Source organism: Odontesthes bonariensis, chromosome 10, assembly GCF_027942865.1.
Source record: "Odontesthes bonariensis isolate fOdoBon6 chromosome 10, fOdoBon6.hap1, whole genome shotgun sequence".
In the NCBI taxonomy this organism is placed as follows: Eukaryota; Metazoa; Chordata; class Actinopteri; order Atheriniformes; family Atherinopsidae; genus Odontesthes; species Odontesthes bonariensis.
This window is the reverse complement of record NC_134515.1, coordinates 39,356,747-39,380,184: the sequence shown is the minus strand read 5'-3', so window position 1 is coordinate 39,380,184 and position 23,438 is coordinate 39,356,747. Positions and strand designations below refer to the sequence as shown.

General features: G+C 44.2%; 1 protein-coding gene across 4 annotated transcripts in view; it reads left to right on the top strand.

Moving 5' to 3' along the window:
• Positions 1-23,438, top strand: part of LOC142390074 (rho guanine nucleotide exchange factor 10-like protein) — a 201,216-nt gene that overhangs the window by 161,748 nt on the left and 16,030 nt on the right. For all 4 annotated transcript variants that reach the window (XM_075475443.1, XM_075475444.1, XM_075475442.1 and 1 more), the window contains one exon: positions 7,423-7,594. In XM_075475443.1, coding sequence (XP_075331558.1) covers positions 7,423-7,594 — 172 coding nt within the window. The remainder of the gene's footprint in view (positions 1-7,422; positions 7,595-23,438) is intronic.

The window sequence follows — 23,438 nt, the reverse complement described above, 5'->3', positions numbered from 1 at the left end:
ACTGGACCAGCACTTTACCCTCACAAGGATATTTGTTTGTGCATGGAAGTTTATCCAACCGGTCTTCATCTGCAGTGTTTCCCACACATAGAATAATTCGTGGCGGTGCGCCACAGATTCAACACTGGCCGCCACATATTGCGTTTCGTTATTATTATTTTTTTTAACGCTATTTTAAAAAATACTCGTATTCGTTAAGCTGCATTTCCTTTCCCTGCTCTCATTCAGTCTCTCTGTCCCTCGCGTCTCTCTCGCATAGCCTTCACACACACACACAGCCCCTCCCCTCCGTGCTTCCCTGGAAGCTTGCTAGCTTCAGCGTCGCGTTAGATTAGCTCTATAGCTCTGGCTCAACCGAAAGAAGACGGCTGGCGAAATTCACGAAAGGTTGGTATCACGTGCACCTTTATAAAATCACACATTAAAAAGTCCTATAAAAATATTTTATATTTTGAATACAATGTTGTCCCGTCCCGTCCCGACCCATAGCAAACAAGCGATTACGCCTTCTTTATAAAGTTAACTAGTCGCAAGTTTGTCGTAAAAATAAATAAATAAAAAAATGTAGTTGGGTTGTCGAGGTCAAAACACTAGCAGCTGTGAATCAAATAAAGTAGTTTTTTTAAACTCTTACACTGAATGTTTGCTGCTTCAATCCAGATGAGTATTGAAAAATATTTTCTGCAATTGAAAAAGAGACGTGCGTGTTGAGGATGAGGACCAGCCTGAACCGGAGGTATCAGCCTGAAACAGCTGAACAGTCCCACCAGTGTAATTAGCTATGTTATTCATTTGTTTACAATGAAGATGTGAAAATCTGCAGATAAGCCACACCTGTGTCACCCACCGTGACACAGGTGTCACACATCCTTACGTCCCCCATCATTTTCCTTGATGGAGAAATTATCCAGGTTCTTAACTCCCAATGTGACATATAGCCTATGTCACATTACAGATCTCTGACAGTGGGGGGTGGTATTCTGGAAAAAATTCTGAAATGGGTTCTATGTGGTCTATTTAGTCTGTGTTATAACCCCTTTAATTTTCATTTTAGTAGAAATGGGTCTGGGTTCTTATGGGTTAATACAATAAAGTTCTGTGTGAGCAATTATTAACGAAGGAATTATTTCGAAGAATTTTTATCCCCCCCCCCCCCCCCCCCCGTGGCCCACCACCACACATTGCCTTCACATCTGTGGGAAACACTGATCTGGTTTGTGGACTTAAAGGACATATGGTCATCAGTTTGGGAGGCAGAGCCTTCAGTTATCAGGCCCCTCTCTGTGGAACCAGCTGGCAGTTTGGGAGGCAGAGCCTTCAGTTATCAGGCCCCTCTCTGTGGAACCAGCTGGCAGTTTGGGAGGCAGAGCCTTCAGTTATCAGGCCCCTCTCTGTGGAACCAGCTGCCAGTTTGGGAGGCAGAGCCTTCAGTTATCAGGCCCCTCTCTGTGGAACCAGCTGCCAGTTTGGGAGGCAGAGCCTTCAGTTATCAGGCCCCTCTCTGTGGAACCAGCTGGCAGTTTGGGAGGCAGAGCCTTCAGTTATCAGGCCCCTCTCTGTGGAACCAGCTGGCAGTTTGGGAGGCAGAGCCTTCAGTTATCAGGCCCCTCTCTGTGGAACCAGCTGCCAGTTTGGGAGGCAGAGCCTTCAGTTATCAGGCCCCTCTCTGTGGAACCAGCTGGCAGTTTGGGAGGCAGAGCCTTCAGTTATCAGGCCCCTCTCTGTGGAACCAGCTGGCAGTTTGGGAGGCAGAGCCTTCAGTTATCAGGCCCCTCTCTGTGGAACCAGCTGGCAGTTTGGCTTCAGGAAGCAGACACCCTCTCTACCTTTAAGACCAGGCTTCAAACTTTCCTTTTTGATAAAGCTTATAGTTAGGGAATATCTCAGGTGACCCTGAAAAACCTTGAGCTCCCATGATGCATCTCTCCTCCCTCTGCTCTCTTTATTCTCGTACTTTGAGAATGTGACATTATTGTTGCCATATGCTGTGGTTGGTGACTGAAAGAAAGAGACTGTAAATATAAGTGGTGAAAATAAGCATCTTCCGAAGGGTGGCTGGGCTCACCCTCGGGAATATGTAGGATAGTTCAATCACCCAAAAGGGGCTCAGTAGAACTGCTGCTCCTACGCATCAAAAAGACCCAGTTGAGGTGGTTTGGGCATCTTGACAGGTCCTTCTAGAAGAGCTGGAGGAGGTGGTTGGGGAGAGGGAGATCTGGAGATCTCTGCTTAAACTGTTACTGCTACAACCTGGTCCTGCATGAACAGTAGAAAATGGATGAATGGATATGCTTGTTGCCTAACCAACTGATTGGTTTAATCTGGCTTCACGGATAAGTATAGCAAAGTATCAACTGCGTAGCAATTGGAATTTATGCCATGCTGTCTAAGAATGTTAATAATAATAATAACTTTAATTTATGTAGCGCCTTTAAAAGGACCCAAGGTCGCTCTACAAAAACATAAACAAAGAACATGGTCGAGACCAAAAAACAAACAAGCAGAACACAAGATACCACAGATAATATAACAGACATGATGAAGGGGATTACTGGTTGAAAGCCATTTTGAACAGATGAGTTTTGAGGGTGGTTTTGTAAGTGTCCAGAGACGGGGCATTGCGTATATATATCAGAGGGGGGAGAGTTCCAGAGGGTGAGTGCGGCAAAACTAAAGGCTCGATCCCCAAAGGTGTTGAGTCGGGAGTGAGGAATGGAGAGCAGGCCAGAGTCAGTGGAGCGCAGAGTCCATGTGATGTGGAGATGGAGGAGGTCAGACAGGTACTGGGGGGCCAGGTCATGGAGGGACTTGTAAGTGAGGAGTAGGATTTTGTATTTTAAACGGAACTTGACTGTGAGACAGTGGAGGTGAATGAGGGTGGGGGTGATGTGCTGGTGTATTCTCCCACACCTCTCGTCCATCTGGGAGAGGTGGTGGAACGGGCCTGCTCCTTTCCAATAAATGGAAATACAACCAACTGAAACCTAATGCTAAATACAACACCTTTAAATACCATGCCATTTTGGTAACTGCACCGGTCAAAATCTACATGGTCATCATATATCGCCCACCAGGACAACTCTGTGACTTTCTAGATGAACTGGACACCTTGCTCTCTTCCATCCCTGAGCATGACTGTCCCATAATGATCCTTAGTGACATGAATATCCACCTTGACAGCCCTAACTCCTCAGATTTTCTGACATTAATGCACTCGTTTGAGTGACAACTGGTTTGTAGTCCTCCGACTCATAACGCTGGCAAAGAGCTAGATCTCATTTCCACAAGAAACTGTGCCACAGAGGTCCTGTCTGTCACACCTCTGCACCTTTCTGACCACCATTTCATTCAGTTCAGAGTGAGTCTCCCAAGAAGACCCTCTGCATCCCCCCCTATGGTTTCCTTCCGCCGCAACCTGTCGCCCACCCGCTTCTCCTCCCTTGTTGCCTCTGCTCTTCACCTCCAGCACATTTCCCTCCCTTGAGGTTAATGATGCCACAGAGTCCCTCTGCTCTACACTGAGCTCATGTCTGGATAGTCTGTGTCCTCTATCCACCAAACCCGCTCGATCATCCCAGTCCCACCCTTGGCTTAATGATACTCTCCGAGCGTTGCGCACCAACCTCAGAGCTGCCGAAAGGAAATGGCACAAATCAAAAGATCCTGCAGATCTAACTAAATTCCAGGTACTACTGTCATCATTCTCATCCAGTGTCACTAACCCTTTTCTCTGGTACAGAGTCAGACCGTCTCAACTCCACACAGAAACATGCGGCATGACGTCACTTTGCTGCTGTAAAGCGAAGCAGAACAGCGCAGCAGCTTGAAGCTGGGGGTTGAATATCTGCGGGGTGGAGGTCTTTTAAAGTGGAGGACAAAAACGTTGTGATTGCAAACAGGGACAGGCTCAAACCTGATAAGGTAGAGATGTTGGTTTTCATCAAGAAAAATGTACATTTCCTTCTGTGAAGCTAGAGGAGGAGAGGAAGAATTAGGAGTGCAGTTAAAGCACATTACTCGAAATAAAATAACTCGGAGGCAAAAAAACCTGATCGGGACATCTCTAACAAGGGGTAGTGGTAAAGCAGACCAGTGGTTAGAATATTTCTCATTTCTATTGGGAACAGAAGCCTTGATAAGAACACCGAAACAGCAAAATCTGTTGTCAGACTTGATTGGTCCTACAGAGCATGGGAGGTGCATAGCGAGTTTGTTGCATAACTAATAACTCCATTTCGTGGTAACTGAGTTTGTAATCAGATTACCAAACTATTATGAGATATTGAAGTTTACAGAGAGTGAGCTAACTAGATTTAAAAAAAGCTATCTGCATTTAGACAGACTTTATGAATCCTATTAAACCATATAATACATCTGAAGCCCTCTTCTGAGGGCAAACAAAAATGAGAAATAATGTGGGCAACCATGTCTACTGCCACTCTGGAGAGAGAAAGAAGGCAACAGCTTGTCATTTATATGTACTGCAGCCTCTGGAGATAAATTTAGCTGCCTTGTCCAGCGAATTAAGCCATTGCCATGGCTAAATCTGCTTACCTCCTTGTTAGGAAAAAGCCTGTCACCAGTGTCAAAGGCTTTTTTATCATCAAAGGATTCTACTCTCCAAGTTCTCAGTTGTTATTGACGGGATGATATTTATAAGACTTCTGGTGTTATGAGAAGATTGCCCCCCAGACATGAATCTGATATGGTCAAGCAAAGTGACAAAGGCAATTGCCAGTTGAAGAAGAAGTATTTTGAGAACCATATTCAAGAGCAAAATCTATTTATAGCTGCCACCTACCTCCTGTCAGATCCATAATTAGAGATAGTGGCTTTGGGCAGGGAGTCTGGTAGGTGATCACGTAAAATATTTTGTTGTACGTGTCTTTTCAAAACTGCCACTAGAAGATTGGAAACGGCCTTCTGACACTCTGCTGTGAAGCCATCCAGGCAAGGCTATTTACCACTCTGTAAGGATTTGATAGCATCTTCGATCTAATCGATAGTTATGAGCTACCCAAAATCTATTATGTCTTCACTGGTTTTTTGAGGAAAATTTATCCCATTCAGCATGGTGCTTGCTTCGGGGGGACATTCAGAAGTATAAAGGTCAGTTTTAAAATATAGCAAGATTTTAACAATGTAAAGGCTACATTTTCTCTTGAATTTCTCTGGAGCTAGACCTAATGGCTGAGATTAATCTTGAGATCCCCTCACTTATGGCCTGATGGGCCAGGAGTTTTATCAACAGATTTTTGTTGTCAATTCAAGCCAATTAGAATCCACACAATTAATCAACCAATTAATTAAATTCCAATCCATTACAATTGCCTTGCTCAGTAAACCAACAGATAGATCCAAAATTTATCTTCGGCCCAATCTGCCGTCCTGAGCGTGCATGAGGCTACTATGGAGAGAAATAAACTCCCTCTTTAAAGGGGAACTCTGGGGCATTTGAAGCGTGTTTCCATTGCTAGAGGTTGTCAAATACTGATAGTAGGACACAGAGAGGTGCGTATCTGCGCTCCCTGTGTGAAGATCGCTCTGTCCGCACAGCATGTCATGCGAGGCTAATACGTGGTGGCTAAGGGGCAAGCGCTAACCCTTCCACGTAAAACAACAACTTGCACACAGCAGAAACGTCACACCACTTTATAACCCATCCGACAATAAAGTCACAAGCCTTACCATCAAAACCATATGCATGGTTCTTACATTACTGGCATGGGGACGTTACAAAACAACTTTATAAACAGCATGTAACTCACCGGCTGGTTGTAGGCTCGCGCATGTGAAAGCCCAAAAGAGTCGATGGAGAATAATCCCATATACAAAACAATTATCTTCTCTAGAAAAACTGCGTTCAAGTATTTAAAACATTACAACAATACATGCCCAGTAATATTCTTGTAATGTTTTAAATACTTGAACGCAGTTTTTCTAGAGAATATAATTGTTTTGTATATGGGATTATTCTTCATCGACTCTTTTGGGCTTTCACATGCGCGAGCCTACAACCAGCCGGTGAGTTACATGCTGTTTATAAAGTTGTTTTGTAACGTCCCCATGCCAGTAATGTAAGAACCATGCATATGGTTTTGATGGTAAGGCTTGTGACTTTATTGTCGGATGGGTTATAAAGTGGTGTGACGTTTCTGCAGTGTGCAAGTTGTTGTTTTACGTGGAAGGGTTAGCGCTTGCCCCTTAGCCACCACGTATTAGCCTCGCATGACATGCTGTGCGGACAGAGCGATCTTCACACAGGGAGCGCAGATACGCACCTCTCTGTGTCCTACTATCAGTATTTGACAACCCCTAGCAATGGAAACACGCTTCAAATGCCCCGGAGTTCCCCTTTAAAAGGAAGAAACCTCCATCAGAACCAGAACCAGGAAGGGTGGCCATCTTTCTTTACTGGGTTGAGAAGACAGAAAAGAGGGGACAACAAACACTGTAACACCATTCAAAGGATACGTGTTGAGATAGAGAAACACAAGTTAATGACCACAATAATGTCATATGTACATGGAGAGAAAAGAGAGCAGAGGAGGAGAGGTGCATCATGGGAGCTCCCCCAGCAGTCTGGGCCTATAGCAGCTTAACTATGGGATGTTTCAGGGTCACCTGAGCCATCCCTAACTATAAGCTTTATAAAAAAGGAAAGTTTTAAGCCTGGTCTTAAAAGTGGAAAGGGTGTCTGCTTCCTGAAGCCAAACTGGCAGCTGGTTCCACAGAGAGGGGCCTGATAACTGAAGGCTCTGCCTCCCATTCTACGTTTAGAAACTCTGGGAACCTCAAGTAAATCTATCTGAATCTTAAATTCTATTCTGAATTTAACAGGGAGCCAACGAAGAGAAGCTAAAACTGGAGAAATATGATCTCTGCTGTTAGTTCTCATCAGAACTCTGGCTGCAGCATTTTGGATCAGCTGGAGGCTTTTCAGAGAATTTAAGAAGATTTAAATTTAGTTTGTGCTGTACAACTTCAAATTGAAACAATCTATTGGTTACTTAATTGAAGTTTGTTAATGCTCCTGATTGTAATGGTTGTGGTTGATAGGCTAAATTGTAGGGAAAAGATTAGCAATGACAATGCCTGTAAAATGACTTGTGGTAAGATTTCATCACAATATACAAAACTGTATATGTGTATGAGATGGTATAATTTAAGAGGTTATGATGTAAACATGTAACATACATACAAGGGACAAGATACAAGAAAACCTGAGATTACACGGTGGAGCACCACCGAGACAAGGCATGTAAGTGTACACCAAATTAGAGATTTCTATTGAGTGTTGGTTTTCATAATGGCAGAAAGACCAATATCACGTTTTTTTTTGCTCAAGTTATGTTATTCCTGTCCAAAATGATGATTAAATGATAATATAATATTATTATTATGCATGTCTTTCTATTGCAGAGCTTTGAAGCTCACCCTGATGAAGGCTGCAGTGTTAGCCGCATGGTTCATTCAGGCGGAGGGGTTTGGATGGCCTTCACACAGGGCTCCTCCATTTCCCTGTTTCATACAGAGACCTTGGAACCATTGCAGGAAGTTAACATCGCTTCCCGCTCCACACATCTGTCGCCAGGCAAGGCTGAACAGGACAGCAACACATTTGACCTTTTGTATTTTACTATCAACAATTTTTCTTGTTAGAATTAATAATTAAACATTTCTCTCCTCATTGTACAAATCACGATCATCTGCTCAGGAGGTGGTCCTTCCAACTAAACTACTGAGCATTGTCACTTAGATATTCTCTTGTATTGTCTATGACCTGCAGATTGCAGTTATGGCAATTGATTATATTAGATTTTGACATATGTAGCATAACCTGACAGAATATAAATGGTTTACAAATAGTGTTCTAACTATTTAAATAAACCTTAATTACTTCGTATATATGTGGGCACCACCTTCAAAGAAGGAAAAGACAGAATCTTAAAATTCTGATATGTTAAAATTAATGTTAATCAGTCTCACCGTGCTTCTTCATGAGTTCTCGCTTGAATTGACCGAAATTACATAAAGAAGCATTCAACAAGGACTTGTTAAATATATATATGAACTATTTATTGAAAGATGTACCCAAAAACATGAACCTTAAGGACAAACAGGAGAAATGCGTTGCCTATGAATGGCTGTATATAGGGAACACTTAGTGATTTAAAAAGGGGCAAGAGAATGGAGAAATGTACCAGAATTGCTAAAATTGTCTTAATTTTAGTCATTATTTACGATTAGAGGCTAACAACTTTTGGGGTCATTTATCATTTTAACAGTGAATTCTCTCGACACCACCAAACCGTCTGAATAGGAGAAGAAGAGGGCAGACCTTACTCTGGTTGGCACTTTTAGCCCAGTTAGTCAGCTGTGAACACACCAGGTCGATGGCCAGCGGTGTCCGAGTGGGTCTCTCTTGGGTCCACTGTCTCTCGGCCTCTCTCGGTAGCCAGCTGGTTGTTGATGAATTTGCGTGGAATATTCAAGGTGCCTGGGAAGTGGTGGTAGGTCACTCTTCTCCACCGGGGGCTTCTCATCACCAAGGAGAGGGTTGATATCGAGACGTCACCATCAAAAATAACAATTGTAGATGTTCACCTGAGTGTTAGAGTTGGTTTGTTTGCTTGGTCAAATAACCAACTCTAGTGAGATGAACTTCACAAAAATGATCAGTTGACAAGCTAATGCTGGCTTTCTTTGCAGGGAAACTATTACTGTGTGATAACTTATGCAGCAGCGGAGGTTAAAACGTGCAACGAAAAACAGACACGGAGACGAGATAACGAGGGACGAACGAAAAACACAAAAAATTAATCTTTCTATTACTTCATTCTGCTTTCTGTCTCTTCCTCTCTCTCTCTTTCTCTTCTTCTTCTGGCGGGTTTCTTGAGTTTGATTCGTGGAGAGGGGCCAAGACGCAGGCTAAGGCTCAACTTTCAGCCAATGATATGCCTGAAACCGTTATGGCGTTCGCCTGGGCGTGTAAAGTAGAAGTTTTATTCTCGTGTTAAGAGTTTGATAAATCAAAGAAAACTCAATTTCTCCATTCTATTGTCTTGACACGCATTTGTTCAGAGGATTCTGAAAACACCATACCTTGTTAAGATATGAAGGTAAATCCATGAAATAAACAACATACTCTGAACTAAAATAACATGGATTGCAGGTGTGGATCTTGAATACCTCTCAAATTCAGATGGATATCTGTAAAGTTACGACATGTGAATAAAGGACCAAACAATGTTATTTTCCTGTGTTTAACAATGAAATACAAAAAGAAACAACAGGGAACATCAGTTAACAGTTGAGTTACTTCCTATAAATGTCTAGTTACTGAATTAATTTAGGTTTAACGACTCGATGCTACAGACCACTTAGCCCAATGTGGCTCCATAGAAAAGTTTGTCATTTTCCTAAATAATGATTTCTTCCTTATTATACCAAGTATGATCATGAAAAAGGTGTTTAAATGCAGGTTGTGATTTCACTGAAAACCTTAAAGAACCTGTATAAAGGTATAAAACACATTTAGAATCAAGAATCAAGAATCTTTATTGTCACTATGCAGGCATAATGAAATTTTTGTTCAGGAGATCCAGGCTTGGGATACACAAAAAGATATAAGGCACACAGTATAAAGATATCTAAGTTATACAAAAAAAGAATAAAAATAGTCAAAGTTAAAGTAAAAAGTTGCAGTGCAATCCTATTGTTTTGTGACTGTATTGCACATGTTGCAGCATAAGTAAGTCAGTCAAATAAAAGTGCAGTGCAGTGCGAGTCTCTGTCTGCAGAGGTTTATAATAATCAGTCTATGGGTGGGGGTGGAGGGGTGGATGTGTGGGGGTATGGAGTGATGGATTTTACAGCTCTGGGGAAGAAGCTGTGTCTCAGTCTGTTGGTGTGGGTTTTGATACTCCTGTACCTCTTTCTGGATGGAAGAGGCACAAACTGTTGGTGTCCTGGGTGGGTGGGGTCTGTGGCTATACGACTGGCCCTCCTTTGGACCCGGCTCTCGTATATTGAGTCCAGGTGTGGGAGAGGACTCCCCACAATCCCCTGTGCTGTCTTGACCACACGGGCCAAGTCCTTCTTGTCTTGTGCAGTGCAGCTCCCATCCCACCCTGTTGCACTGAGACAGAGGATGCTCTGTAGAAGGTTGTAAGAAGCTGAGGGGAGAGGCCAGTCCTCTTCAGCTTCCTCAGGAAGAAGAGCCTTTGTTGGGCCTTATTCACCAGGTGGGATATGTGCATGGACCAGGTGAGGTCAGATGTGATGCTGATGCCCAGGAACTTGATGTTGTCCACCCGCTCCACCTCCGCCCCATGAATGAGGAGAGGGGTGTGTTCTGTCTTCCTGGATCTCCTGAAGTCCACAATGACCTCCTTGGTCTTGCTGGTGTTCAGGACCAGGTTTTTGTCTGAACACCATCCTGTCAGGTGCTGGATCTCCTCTCTGTAGTGAGTCTCATCGTTGTCCGATAGGAGAACCACTACGGTGGTGTCATCTGCAAACTTCACTACCATGTTTGTTGGGTAAGTAGCAGAACAGTCGTGTGTGAACAGAGTGAAAAGGGCCGGGCTGAGCACACATTCCTGCGGTGTGCCTCAGGATCAGTGTAGACAATGTGCAGTCCCCACTTCTCACCACTGTACGAATTGTGCTCTATAAATAAAATTGCCTTGCCTTGCCACTTGAGGTCTGTTGGTGAGAAAGTCTCTTCTGGCATTTAACACAGTTTTAAAATTCAACTGAAAGTGGATCTGAAGAAAGTAGTTTGATGGAAGTGGGAGACATCTGTTTCTTGTCTTGCTGAATCAAAGCAGATAGGTGTCACCTTTGATTTACATTGCCTAGATAAGAAGGAAGTAACATCAGAACTGCACGGAAAGAGCCTGCTCATGTGAGTTTTTCTAAGCTTCTTTGCTAAAGATAATATCTGCTGTTGAGCAAGTGATCAAAACCCATCCGTGGGTAAAACCTGTTGTCTAGTAGCCTCGGTTGGGCCATCGGAAACAATCAGAATAATCAGGGGCTGTGAACGGGCGATCACTTCTCTCTCTGAAACCACTTCTTCGTTAACTCTCAGTGGGCGGTCCCAGCAAAGTACAATTAGCTAACACGTGTCGGCCGTGTCCAAATGTGCGCAGAGCATAAAACAAGGGGTTACGCCTGAAGCGTCAGCCATTCTCGTGTGAAGACATTCTTGGGTAAAGACATGCGTGTCTACCTGCGCGTGTCTACCAAGCAAGGCCACTGAACAAGACAAATTTGTCCTACTTGCCTTATCCATGTCGTTCTGGCTGACTCACCACCTGCTTTTAAAATATGCCTCAATCCCATTCCTGTTGTCTCCGGCTCCTGTAGAACGTTTCACACAACCGAACGCCACCACAGCCTAAATAACCTCTGCTCTCTAAAACGCACTCTACTCTGTGACATTCCCTTGTCTGTGGGGTTGTGGAATTGCCAATCGGCGATAAACAAAGCAGACTTCATTACAGTTTATGCCAACCACCTGTCACTTGACATCCTGGCTCTCACTGAGACCTGGATTAAGCCTGAAAACAATGCCACCCCGGCTGCACTTTAGACCAACCACACATTCCCCCACACCTCTCGTCCATCTGGGAGAGGTGGTGGAACGGGCCTGCTCATTTCCAATACAGGGAAATACAACCAACTGATACCTAATGCTAAATACAACACCTTTGAATTAGAGCTGGGAATATTTGCCCGAACCAGACGGGACCCCCGGGTTCGGGCCGGGCTAAAAACCGTTATTTGCGCGGTAAATAAACAATTGTGTGAGAACGTTCTTGTGGAGGGGGCGTGGTGCATCAGCTGCAGGAGAGAGGTGTGGAGAGAGCTCAGGGGAGCGGCACCAGGTGAGTGATTAGTACACCAGCATCCACTTGTCTAATCACTCTCCTTTATAAAACACAGTAGCGTGCTGGAACCAGACGGGGAAGAGAAGGAGAACAAACCGGCTCGAAGCGCAGGAAGCGCAGGAAGGAGGCCGCGCTGAAAGAGCCGATCAACGAGCCGAGCAAAAAGAAAAGAAAAGAAAAGAATAAAAGCATTACACTGCCACAAGGTCTCAGTCATCCATAGTCTAACAGCTGAAAGAACCCGCAGTGGCTGTGAGAACGCCACAGTTCTATTTATACGCATAGATGCAAAATGGATGTCGCAGAAGTGAAACGGCGATTAGCTAGTGGTGATTTCGTGTTGGTTGAGCAAGCAAATGCAAGGTCGGAGGTGTGGAAAAGTTTTGACCATATTCACGATGAGAACAAAGAATACAATGATTCATTCTTGACTGATAAGATATACGCACATTTGAAAAATGTCGGGCTAAAAATGGGTCCGGGCTCCACAAAGCTGTCAATCAAAACGGGCCGGGCCGGGCACGGGTCGAGTTCTTTCGGGCACGGGCCGGTTCGGGTCTGACTTTTAAGGCCCATTTCATGCTCTACTTTGAATACCATGCCATTTTGGTTACTGCACCGGTCAAAATCTACATGGTCATCATATATCGCCCACCAGGACAAGGCAAGGCAAGGCAAGGCAAGGCAATTTTATTTATAGAGCACAATTCATACACAGGGCAATTCAAAGTGCTTTACAGCTACAAAAAATCACAAGAAGGCAATAAAACCATTAAAAAGGAATAAAAGAAAATAAAAGAAAGAAATTAAAAAAGAAAGAAATTTAAAACCCATTAAAATAATCATTAATTAATTAAAAAGTGAAGAGTGCAGATAAAATACTTTCAGGTGTCATATGCACAGCTAAACAGAACTGTTTTCAGCCTGGATTTAAACATTGTCAGAGTTGAGGCCTGTCTCACATCTTCTGGAAGACTGTTCCAGATTTTAGGAGCATCAAACTGAAACGCAGCCTCAGCTTGTTTAGTCCTGACTCTGGGCCCCAGCAGCAGACCCCTCCCTGAGGCAGGAGACCCCTCCCTGAGGTTCTCAGAGTCCCAGTTGGTTCATATGGCTCTAACATGTCAGAGATGTACTTTGGCGCTTGACCGTGAAGAGACTTGTACACAAGCAGAGCTGTTTTAAAGTCTATTCTCTGAGCGACAGGAAGCCAGTGCAGAGACCTGAGCACTGGACTAATATGGTCGTATTTCCTGGTTCTAGTCAGGACTCGAGCAGCAGCGTTCTGGATGTACTGCAGCTGTCTTACAGCCCGTTTAGAGCCCAGTGAGCAGGCCGTTACAGCAGTCTAACCTGCTGGAGACAAACGCATGGATCAGTCTTTCTAAGTCTGCTTTAGACACTATTCCTATGATTCTGGCAATGTTTTTTAGATGGTAAAAAGCTGCTGATGTTACAGATTTAATGTGGCTGTTAAAGTTCAGGTCTGAGTCCAATATTACCCCGAGATTTCTAACTTGATAGTTAGGTTTTAGAGAGAGAGTCTCAAGGTGACTGATAACACTTTCTCTTTGTTTCTGTGGGCCACAGACAATGATTTCAGTTTTGTCTGAGTTTAGCTGGAGGAAATTGTTTTGCATCCACACACTGATCTGTTCGATGCAGCGACACAGTGTATCTACAGGCCCGTGTTCTCCTGCCGTCAGTGACACGTAGATCTGAGTGTCATCTGCATAATTGTGGTAGGACACATTATAGCTGCGTATTAGCTGGCCTAGTGGAAGCATGTACAGATTCAACAATACGGGTCCCAGGATTGACCCCTGGGGAACCCCACAGGTCATAGCCATTTGGTCTGAGACACAGTTACCAATTTTAACAAAATATTTCCTGTCCTCCAGATAGGACTTGAACCAGTTTAAAGCGCGACCAGAGATTCCCACCCAGTCTTCTAACCTCTGTAATAAGATCGCATGGTCAACTGTGTCAAAGGCAGCACTCAGGTCCAGCAGAACTAAGACTGTGACTCTACTTGCATCTGTGTTCAGGCGGATGTCGTTTGTCACCTTGATCAGAGCTGTCTCAGTGCTGTGGTGGGGCCTAAAGCCTGATTGGAAAGTATCAAAAGCATTGTTAGACAGGAGAAAGTCACTAAGCTGTTGGTATACAACTTTTTCTAGGACTTTGCCTAAGAATGGCAGGTTTGATATGGGCCGGTAGTTGTTCAGTACTGTGGCATCAAGATTGCTCTTCTTTAGAAGAGGCTCAATGACAGCAGTTTTTAAGGCCTTTGGAAATATTCCAGTCTGGAGTGAGATGTTGACTAGATGAGCGAGTTGTGGTAACAAACTGCTCAGCACAGACTTTAGGAATCTAGTGGGCAACTCATCAAGGCAGCACGTTGATGAACTCAGACTGCAGATGGTCTCTTCGACTGTTTTGTCAGTAACAGGTGTGAAATGTGTCAGCTCTAGGTGTCTAGCTGGCTGCAGAGTAGTTATTTGTGTTGTGGAAATTATTGCATTTTTAATGCCTTGAACTTTGTCATTAAAGAATGTTGCAAACTCATTACACTTGGATGTAGAAATGAGTTCTAAAGGCAGTGAAACTGGAGGGTTTGTTAATCTGTTTACTGAAGCAAACAGGACACGAGAGTTGTTACTGCAGTTTTTGATGATTTCAGAAAAATAACTCTCCCTTGTTCTACGCAAAGTCTGGTTGAACACACATCTGCTCTTGGCTCTCGGTGGAAGAGTTCGCATTTCTCTCTGCTCCTCCCTCCCTTTTTTGCCCTGCTTAGCCTGTCTGTGTCTGTGTCTTTTGAGCATCTTTTTACATATCAGACGAAGCCAAATTAACATGGATTTGGTCAGCTGGGGTCTTAATGCTATTGATCAAATTTTTTCAACCGCGAAGATGACGAAAGGACAAGCGTCTTGCCCCGACGGGACTTTCTTCGCTGGATACACGGAGGATGCATGGGGGAAGTGGCGCACCGTGTGTTTGGCGATGCTGGCTGTCGAGGACGCGGAAGACGTCTACATATTTGGATTTATGATACTCGGGTTCCTGCTGTTTGGAGTTGGAGGATACCTGGTATTTTGTGAAATTAAGAGATCGTGGAAAGCGTTTGATGGGGTCACAAGGGCAATCAACGCTCAGACTGAGATGCTACGGGAGCAGAATCGGAAGCTGGATGCAATCCTTGTGCAGGTTCGCAGGCTGGCTGAGATTCCTGGACTCAGAAGAGAAGTGGATTGACCTGGGAGAATGGTTGATTGATCGCTTGAACCGGGCGGAAAGGGTCCACATCCCACAATTCGGCTGAATTCGGGACTTCGCCATGAGATACCAGCAATGGACAGAAAGACAGAGAGCGCAATCAGTTGTCTGTCTGACCTAAATTAATTGTTATTCCAATCTGGTGCCCCATACTGGCCTTGTAGCCAGCTGCATAATCATTGTCCACGTTTGTTATGATAACATGAGGCTCACTCCCATGTGCTCCCCCTCCCTTCCTGCACTCCTGTGAGATTTGTTGTGGAACTGGCTGACATATTCCAACTTGTCAAGGACAATTGCCTGATCCAACATTCTGTGCAGACTTATTGAACAAACACACACGCATACACATACATGCTCAATTATAACACATGCAACTCCTCACCTCTTCACTGTCCCATTGCTTAAGGTGTTGTTTTGTGTTTATGTTGCTTTTTTCTGTGCTGAGGTTTTTTGAGATCTCAGACCGTATCCTAATAAGGGTACAGTGTGAAGTATGATTTTTTCCCTCCCCTCACCCAATGTTGTTCCCCTTCCTTCTTATCTGGCGGCGCCTGCACAGCGGGCTGCGATGCCTGGTCACACTCTCTCTCCCTGTTTGTTTTCTGTGTTGTCTGTCTGGACCGAAACTGGAATTTCCCCTCGGGGATTAATAAAGTATAATTGATTGATTGATTGATTGACATAGCTTTTCTTTGTAAGTCTCATAATGAACCTGGAGCTTTGACTTGCGCCATTTCCGTTCGGCTTTCCAGCACTCCCTTTTCTGTGCCCTGACCGACTCTTCTTTCCTCCATGGCGCCCTTTGCCTACTTTTAACCATTCTAACCTTGACAGGAGCAATGGTATCCAAAACATTTAAGAGACTTGATGTGTAAGAGTTCAACAGATCATCAACATCAGAACACAGGGTGTTCTCAAACCTAATCATTTCCATAAACTGTGTCCCTGTTCTGTCATTTATGAGTCTTCCCCGAACAACTGCAGACCCAGCTGGTGTTTTGGGTAAAGTAGATAGGTCGAAGAAAACACAGAAATGATCAGATAAAGCAACATCAACGACATTCACGTTTGGAATAACAACACCCCTTGAAATGAGCACATCTAGAGTGTGCCCACTGTTGTGGGTGGGCTCAGTCACATGCTGAGTTAGACCAAACATTTCAAGGACAGCAGTGAGCTCTTTAGCTTCCTTGTTATGCGCTACGTCCACATGCACATTCAAGTCCCCTGTTATGATTAAACAGTCAAAAGCAGTGCACACAATTGAAAGTAGTTCAGTAAAATCATCAATAAAACAATTCTGTGGTGGTTTATAAATGGTGATATAAAGTATGGAAGATTGTTTTCAATTCAATTCAATTCAATTCAAAAATACTTTATTTATCCCAGAGGGAAATTAAATGTTGATGTAACTCAATTAAATCAAGGAGTTATTATTGATGCTGATGGCTGTGGGCAGGAAAGATTTCCTGTAGCGGTCCGTTTTGCATCCAAACTGAAGAAGCCTTTGACTGAAGAGACTCTGTTTTCCGATAACAGTCTCATGGAGAGGATGTTCAGGGTTGTCCATAATTCTCTTGATTTTATGCAAAATCCTTCTTTGCATTATTGTCTCCAGAGGTTCCACAGTCGTCCCCAGAACAGAACCAGCCTTCCTTATCAGGTTGTTGAGTCTTTTTAGGTCCCTGGTTCTGATGCTGCTGCCCCAACAGATGACGCCAGAGGAAATGACGCTCTCAACAACAGACTTGTAGAAGATCTGCAACATCTTGTTGCAAACCTTGAAGGACCTTAGCTTCCTCAAGAAGTACAGTCTGCTCTGTCCTTTCTTGTAGATGGCTTCACTGTTGTGTCTCCAGTCCAGTCTGTTGTTCACATGAACACCAAGGTATTTATATTCCTCAACCACCTCCACTTCTTCTCCCATGATGGAAACAGGGTTTGATCTGACCCTGTTTCTCCTGAAATCTACAAGCATCTCCTTTGTTTTGTTAACATTCAAGATGAGATGATTGTTCCCACACCATGCCACAAAGCGGTCCACCAGCCCTCTGTACTCAGCTTCTTGTCCATCTCTGATACACCCGACAACTGCAGAGTCATCTGAATATTTCTGTAGATGACAGGAGTCTGACTTGTACTGGAAGTCTGAAGTGTACAGAGTGAAAAGGAATGGTGAGAGTACAGTCCCCTGTGGTGCTCCTGTACTGCTGATCACCTGGTTAGACACACAATTCTTCAGTCTGACAAACGGTGGTCTGTTTGTCAGGTAGTCATTAATCCAGGTGATTGTTGAGGCCTCCACCTGAGTCTTCTGGAGTTTCAGACGAAGCAGATCAGGCTGGATTGTGTTAAATGCACTGGAGAAATCAAAGAACATGATCCTCACAGTGCTGCCTGCTTTGTCCAGATGACAGTGGGTTTGTTGAAGCAGGTGTATGATAGCGTCTTCAACTCCAACTCCATGGCGATAAGCAAACTGCAGGGGGTCCTGATATATGCTGGTTTGCTTACACAGGTGGTTCAACAGGAGTCTCTCCAGGACCTTCATTATGTGGGATGTCAGGGCAACAGGTCTGTAGTCATTGGTGTTTGAAGGGTGACTTTTCTTTGGTACCGGAACCAGACAGGATGTCTTCCACAACAGTGGTACCTTCTCTTGGGTCAAGCTAAGGTTGAAAAGGTGTTGCAGAATCCCACAGAGCTGCTCTGCACAGGCCTTCAGGACTCGGGGGCTGACACCATCTGGACCTGCAGCCTTGTTCCGGTTCAGTCTCTCCAACTGCCTCTTTACCTGACTTCTAGAAACAGAAAAGTGGGAGGGGGAGGCAAAGGGGACAGCAGCATCTCCTGATTGGGTTGAAGACAAACTAGTGGAAGCAGAAGAATCCATGACTGAGGTGGAGGTGGAGATGTTACAGGAAAGCTGTGGGTCAGAGGAGGGTGGGATGTCTCTTTGGCTGGGAACAGGAGGGGAGGATGGTGAGCTTGTTCCTGAACTGAACCTGTTGAAGAATGTGTTCAGCTCATTTGCTCTGTCCAGACTTCCATCCATCCGATCCTCTCTCTGTTTGAGGCCTGTGATCTTCTTCATTCCTGACCACACATCTCTGATATTGTTCCTCTGCAGTTTACTCTCAAGCTTCTTTCTATACACCTCCTTGCTCTCTCTGATCTTGACTTTGAGCTGCTTCTGTATACTCCTCAGTAACTCCCTGTCTCGCTCCCTAAAGGCTCTTTTTTCCTGTTCAATAGTTCCTTTAGCTCACTGGTGATCCAGGGTTTGTTATTAGGGAAGCATCTCACTGTTCTGGTGGGGATGGTGTTGTCCACACAGAAGTTTATATAGTCAGTCACACACTCAGTCATGGCATTAATGTCCTCTCCATGCGGCTTACAAAGAGAAATCCAATCGGTTGCATCAAAACAACCCTGTAAGGCTTCTTCAGTTTCCTGTGACCACTTTCTAACAGTCCTTTTTGTGACAGGTAGTCTCTGGACAAGGGGTTTATATTCTGAACAGAGAAAAACAAGGTTGTGATCTGATTTACCCAGGGGAGGTCTTGATTTGGAAATGTATGAATCCTTGACATTTGTGTAAAACAAATCCAATGTCTTGTTTTCTCTGGTAGAGCAGCTGACAAACTGTTGAAAAGTTGGCAGTGTAGCAGAGAGTGAGGCATGATTAAAATCACCAGATATTGCCACAAAAGAATTGGGGTGTTGTGTCTGTATCTGAGCAACAACGGAACTGATGACATCACATGCAGTGTCGGCAACAGTGAGGGTGGAATGTAAACAGCCGCCAAAACAACACTGGTGAACTCTCTTGGTAAATAATATGGACGAAAACTTACTGCCAATAGTTCAATGTCAGGACTGCAGAGACGACTCTTCACAGTAACATGTCCTGGGTGACGCCATCTGTTGTTGACAAGCACTGCCAATCCACCCCCTTTCCTTTTCCTGCTACTATTTAAATCTCGATCTGCTCGTACAGTCAGGAAGCCCGGCAGAGAGACGCTGGAGTCAGGTATATGATCCTGTAGCCATGTCTCAGTAAAATACATAATGCTACATTCCCGATATTCTTGCTGAGTCCTTGTCAAGGCTAGAAGTTCATCCAACTTGTTAGCTAACGATCTTACATTGCCCACGATGACGGATGGCAGAGATGGTTTGAACTTCTTCTTTCTTTCTCTCCTCATTGCTCCTGCTCTGCATCCACGACGCCTCCTTTTCAATTCCAGTGGGATTTCTGGCTTCAGTTGTCGAATTATTTCTGCTTTTCCAATGTTAAGCAGCTGCTCCCTGTTGTAAACCACCCTGTTGCTATGGTTATGCATCATAACAAAAGAGCAAAATATACAAAAGTATTGGGAAAAATCAATCCAGCTGCACAGCATCCAAGGCAGGAAGGAACAGTTGTCCAAAAAATGCAATTTCTTCCAAGAAAAAACATGAATGAAATTTAGAAAAAAGAAAAAATCTCAATGTGAGGTACAGAGCTACTCCAACGTGCTGCCACCCTCAGCGGCGCATTCTAGAATCTTTTTTTTTATCTCCATTTTGAATGACTCAAATGATGAAAAAAACCCAAATGACAACTTGTGGGTGGGTATATTGTCCCTGAACATGGCACAAACACCCCCACCCCTCTGGTTTTCTCGTGTTTCAAAATTGAAGTGAGGTGGACTAGACTCAATCAGGACTGCATTTGCTGTGTTTTTGTCGAGCCACGTCTCAGTTAAAAACATAAAATCAAGATTGTGAGAGGAAATAAAACTATTAATTAAAAATGATTTGTTACTTAAAGATCTGACATTGAGTACTGCATGTTTGAGATTAGTTATAGTTGAACTGGATGCTGTGTTCTTGCAAGGGATATGGATAAGATTTCTCTGATTGGACAGTCTGATTGTCCCTCTCTTCACTCCATCCTTGGACCTCTGGTTGAGATGGTGTTTACCAACACAGAGGCCCTTAGTGTCCTAGACAACAGCATTGACGCTGTTGGAAATGACAGCTGTGGGCACCGGTGGTGGGGGCCAAGCTGGGGGGGCTTTGGTCGATGGAGTAGGCTGGGGAGGGAGAGGGGCTCGATGCTTCTTTGAGGATAGAATTCTTGATCTTGCCATGTTTGGCGTGAGAGGAACCATTTTAATCCCCGATTTCACCAAGCTTTCAAGGTGATCAGGAAATCTCCTGGGTGACGGTGGAGAAGAGAACGATGGTGAAACATCTCTGGAGGGTGTAGATGCAGCAGGTGGGTCCCAGGCCTGTGGTGAGGTCCGTGGTGAAGGCGATGGTGGAGCTGCTGAATCCTGTGTTCGGGATGCTGGAGGTGCTGCTGTGGCTGCTGTGGCTGAATCCTTTGTTGGGTCCTTGGGTGGCGAGGCAGGAGCTCTTCTCTGGCTCGTCTTCTCTCTCGGCGGCAGCACAGGACCCGGTCCTGGTCCTGGTCCTGGTCCTGGTCCTGGTCCTGGTCCTGGCCCCTTCTGATGCCTCAGAGCGTGGAGAAGATTATCCGTCAGTCGTCTCACTCCACCTCTGTTCAGGTGTGGGCCTTTTCTTTGAAAGAGATCATCTCTTTGCCAGAAAAGATTAAAGTTCTCGATGAAATGAGGTCCTCTGGACTCACAGACTTTGGACAGCCATGTGTTCAACTGAAGCAGCCGGCTGAATTTGTTGATCCTCCTGTCGATGTTTGGGAGAGGTCCACTTATGAATGTTGGTATTGTCACTTTATCAAGACTCTCAAACAGTTTCTCAAAGTCTTTTTTTAAGATTTCAGACTGATGTCCACTGCACCCACGTGCACAATCAGCTGTTTCACCCCTTGGTGTTTTGCCAGTACCTCTGGTAGTAATCTTGTGATGTCAGAGACAGTGGCACTTGGATAGCTGCATGTAACCATTCTGTTTATGTTTACATTAGATATGGCTCCGTCTCCAAGCACAAGAGTATCTTTGACCTTGACACTCGGCACAGTTTCTCTGTCCATCTGCTGCTTTGTACCGTCTCTCTGTCTGTTACACTCAGTCACATTTGGCTCTGACAGTGGTAAAAATCTGTTTGTTAACTTTATTCCGGGTGATGTTACATATTCTCTGTTGATACCAACAGTTTGACGATTCTTCGGCTTTGCACCAAGTCCATCATACGTGTCTTTACAGAGTCTTGGAAAAGACACAGTATCATTTAGCTTTAAGTTGGAGGTAGCAGTTTTTTCACCCTTTCCTTTGGAAGTAAATGTGGACTTCTTACCACTGGATTCCATTGGGAGCGTTTCATGAAGTCCCATTTCAGTTTCTACGGCAAAAATCCTTTCTTGTAGCACCCAAATTTCTTGTTGATATATCCGACAGCTTTCACAGGGCATGTTGAAAGGATTGTAGTCGCTGGCTCGTCAGATAAGATGTAAAAAGAATAAAAATGATTTTAAAAAGTCTTGGTTCACTTAAAAGAAAAAGAATAAAATTATATCCAAGACTTGTGGAAAGAAGTAAAATGATTTAAAAGGAAATAAAGCGATAAGCAGCAGGAGGAAGCAGAGACACGTCTGCACTCTTCAGAAGCAGGAAGCAAACTCTGTGACTTTCTAGATTAACTAGACACCTTGCTCTCTTCCATCCCTGAGCATGACTGTCCCATAATGATCCTTGGTGACATGAACATCCACCTTGACAGCCCTAACTCCTCAGATTTTCTGACATTAATGCACTCGTTTGAGTGACAACTGGTTTGTAGTCCTCCGACTCATAACGCTGGCAAAGAGCTAGATCTCATTTCCACAAGAAACTGTGCCACAGAGGTCCTGTCTGTCACACCTCTGCACCTTTCTGACCACCATTTCATTCAGTTCAGAGTGAGTCTCCCAAGAAGACCCTCTGCATCCCCCCCTATGGTTTCCTTCCGCCGCAACCTGTCGCCCACCCGCTTCTCCTCCCTTGTTGCCTCTGCTCTTCACCTCCAGCACATTTCCCTCCCTTGAGGTTAATGATGCCACAGAGTCCCTCTGCTCTACACTGAGCTCATGTCTGGATAGTCTGTGTCCTCTATCCACCAAACCCGCTCGATCATCCCAGTCCCACCCTTGGCTTAATGATACTCTCCGAGCGTTGCGCACCAACCTCAGAGCTGCCGAAAGGAAATGGCACAAATCAAAAGATCCTGCAGATCTAACTAAATTCCAGGTACTACTGTCATCATTCTCATCCAGTGTCACTGATGCAAAACACTCTTTCTACATTGACAAGATTCACAGTACTACTGACACCCGGAAACTTTTCCCCTTTCAAAACTCTACTTAATCCTCCACCTCCCCCACCTGCTACCAATCTGACGGCAGACCTAACCCTGAACTGCTGGTCTTCCCAGCCAAACCAACCATACACCACAGCATCTGCATCCCAACTGAATCCCTATCCCTATTGTTGTGGAGAAAAAGAGTCGAATCACGCGTGGGTCAGCCGTCCATTGGGGAGTTTATTGGAACAAACCGTCACAGCAAATATGCATACAGAATGTTACAAAATGTCCGCAGAGTTCATTTTGCGACACCCTTTTATACTTGTCTTATCATAACAAGCGTACGTGGTCCTCTCTGGAGGCGCCTAGCTTCCATCATAATCCTAAACAAACTCATTCTAACTATCAACAATATTCATATGAACCAGTCAACAAGGCACACGATGTAATTATGACATTATTCTCCCACATAGTCCCCCCTGAAATCACTTATCAGTGATTTAATAAAGAAATAATCTAAAATGAAAGAAAATCATCCCACATAGTTAATTAAGAATTAATTAACATAATCAACACTAAATTATCCTAATAATTCTACAATATCAATCAACGGGACCATTTTGAATAAACGAAAAGGAAATATATATATGTGTACCCGAATCACATTAAATGATTAAATGATTAAACGATTAAATTAAATTAAACGATATTGAATTCAACAACAATACAAGTTTTACATCGTCATCACACTTGTCCACTGTTCGCAGTGCATAGGAGCGAAAAACCTACCGGCTGCTACTTTTGTAACTCATCTTCTTATCTTGGGAAAACTCACCTACGTTCCCACCCCACTTGGCGACCGACCACTTTACCAAGGTCGCACTCCGAACAGTTGACTAACACAACTGGCAATGGACATATTAGTGATCCATTCTGATTGATAATACACATAAAATGAATACACCACCATCAAATCAATTAATCACAGTTTTGTACCAAGTA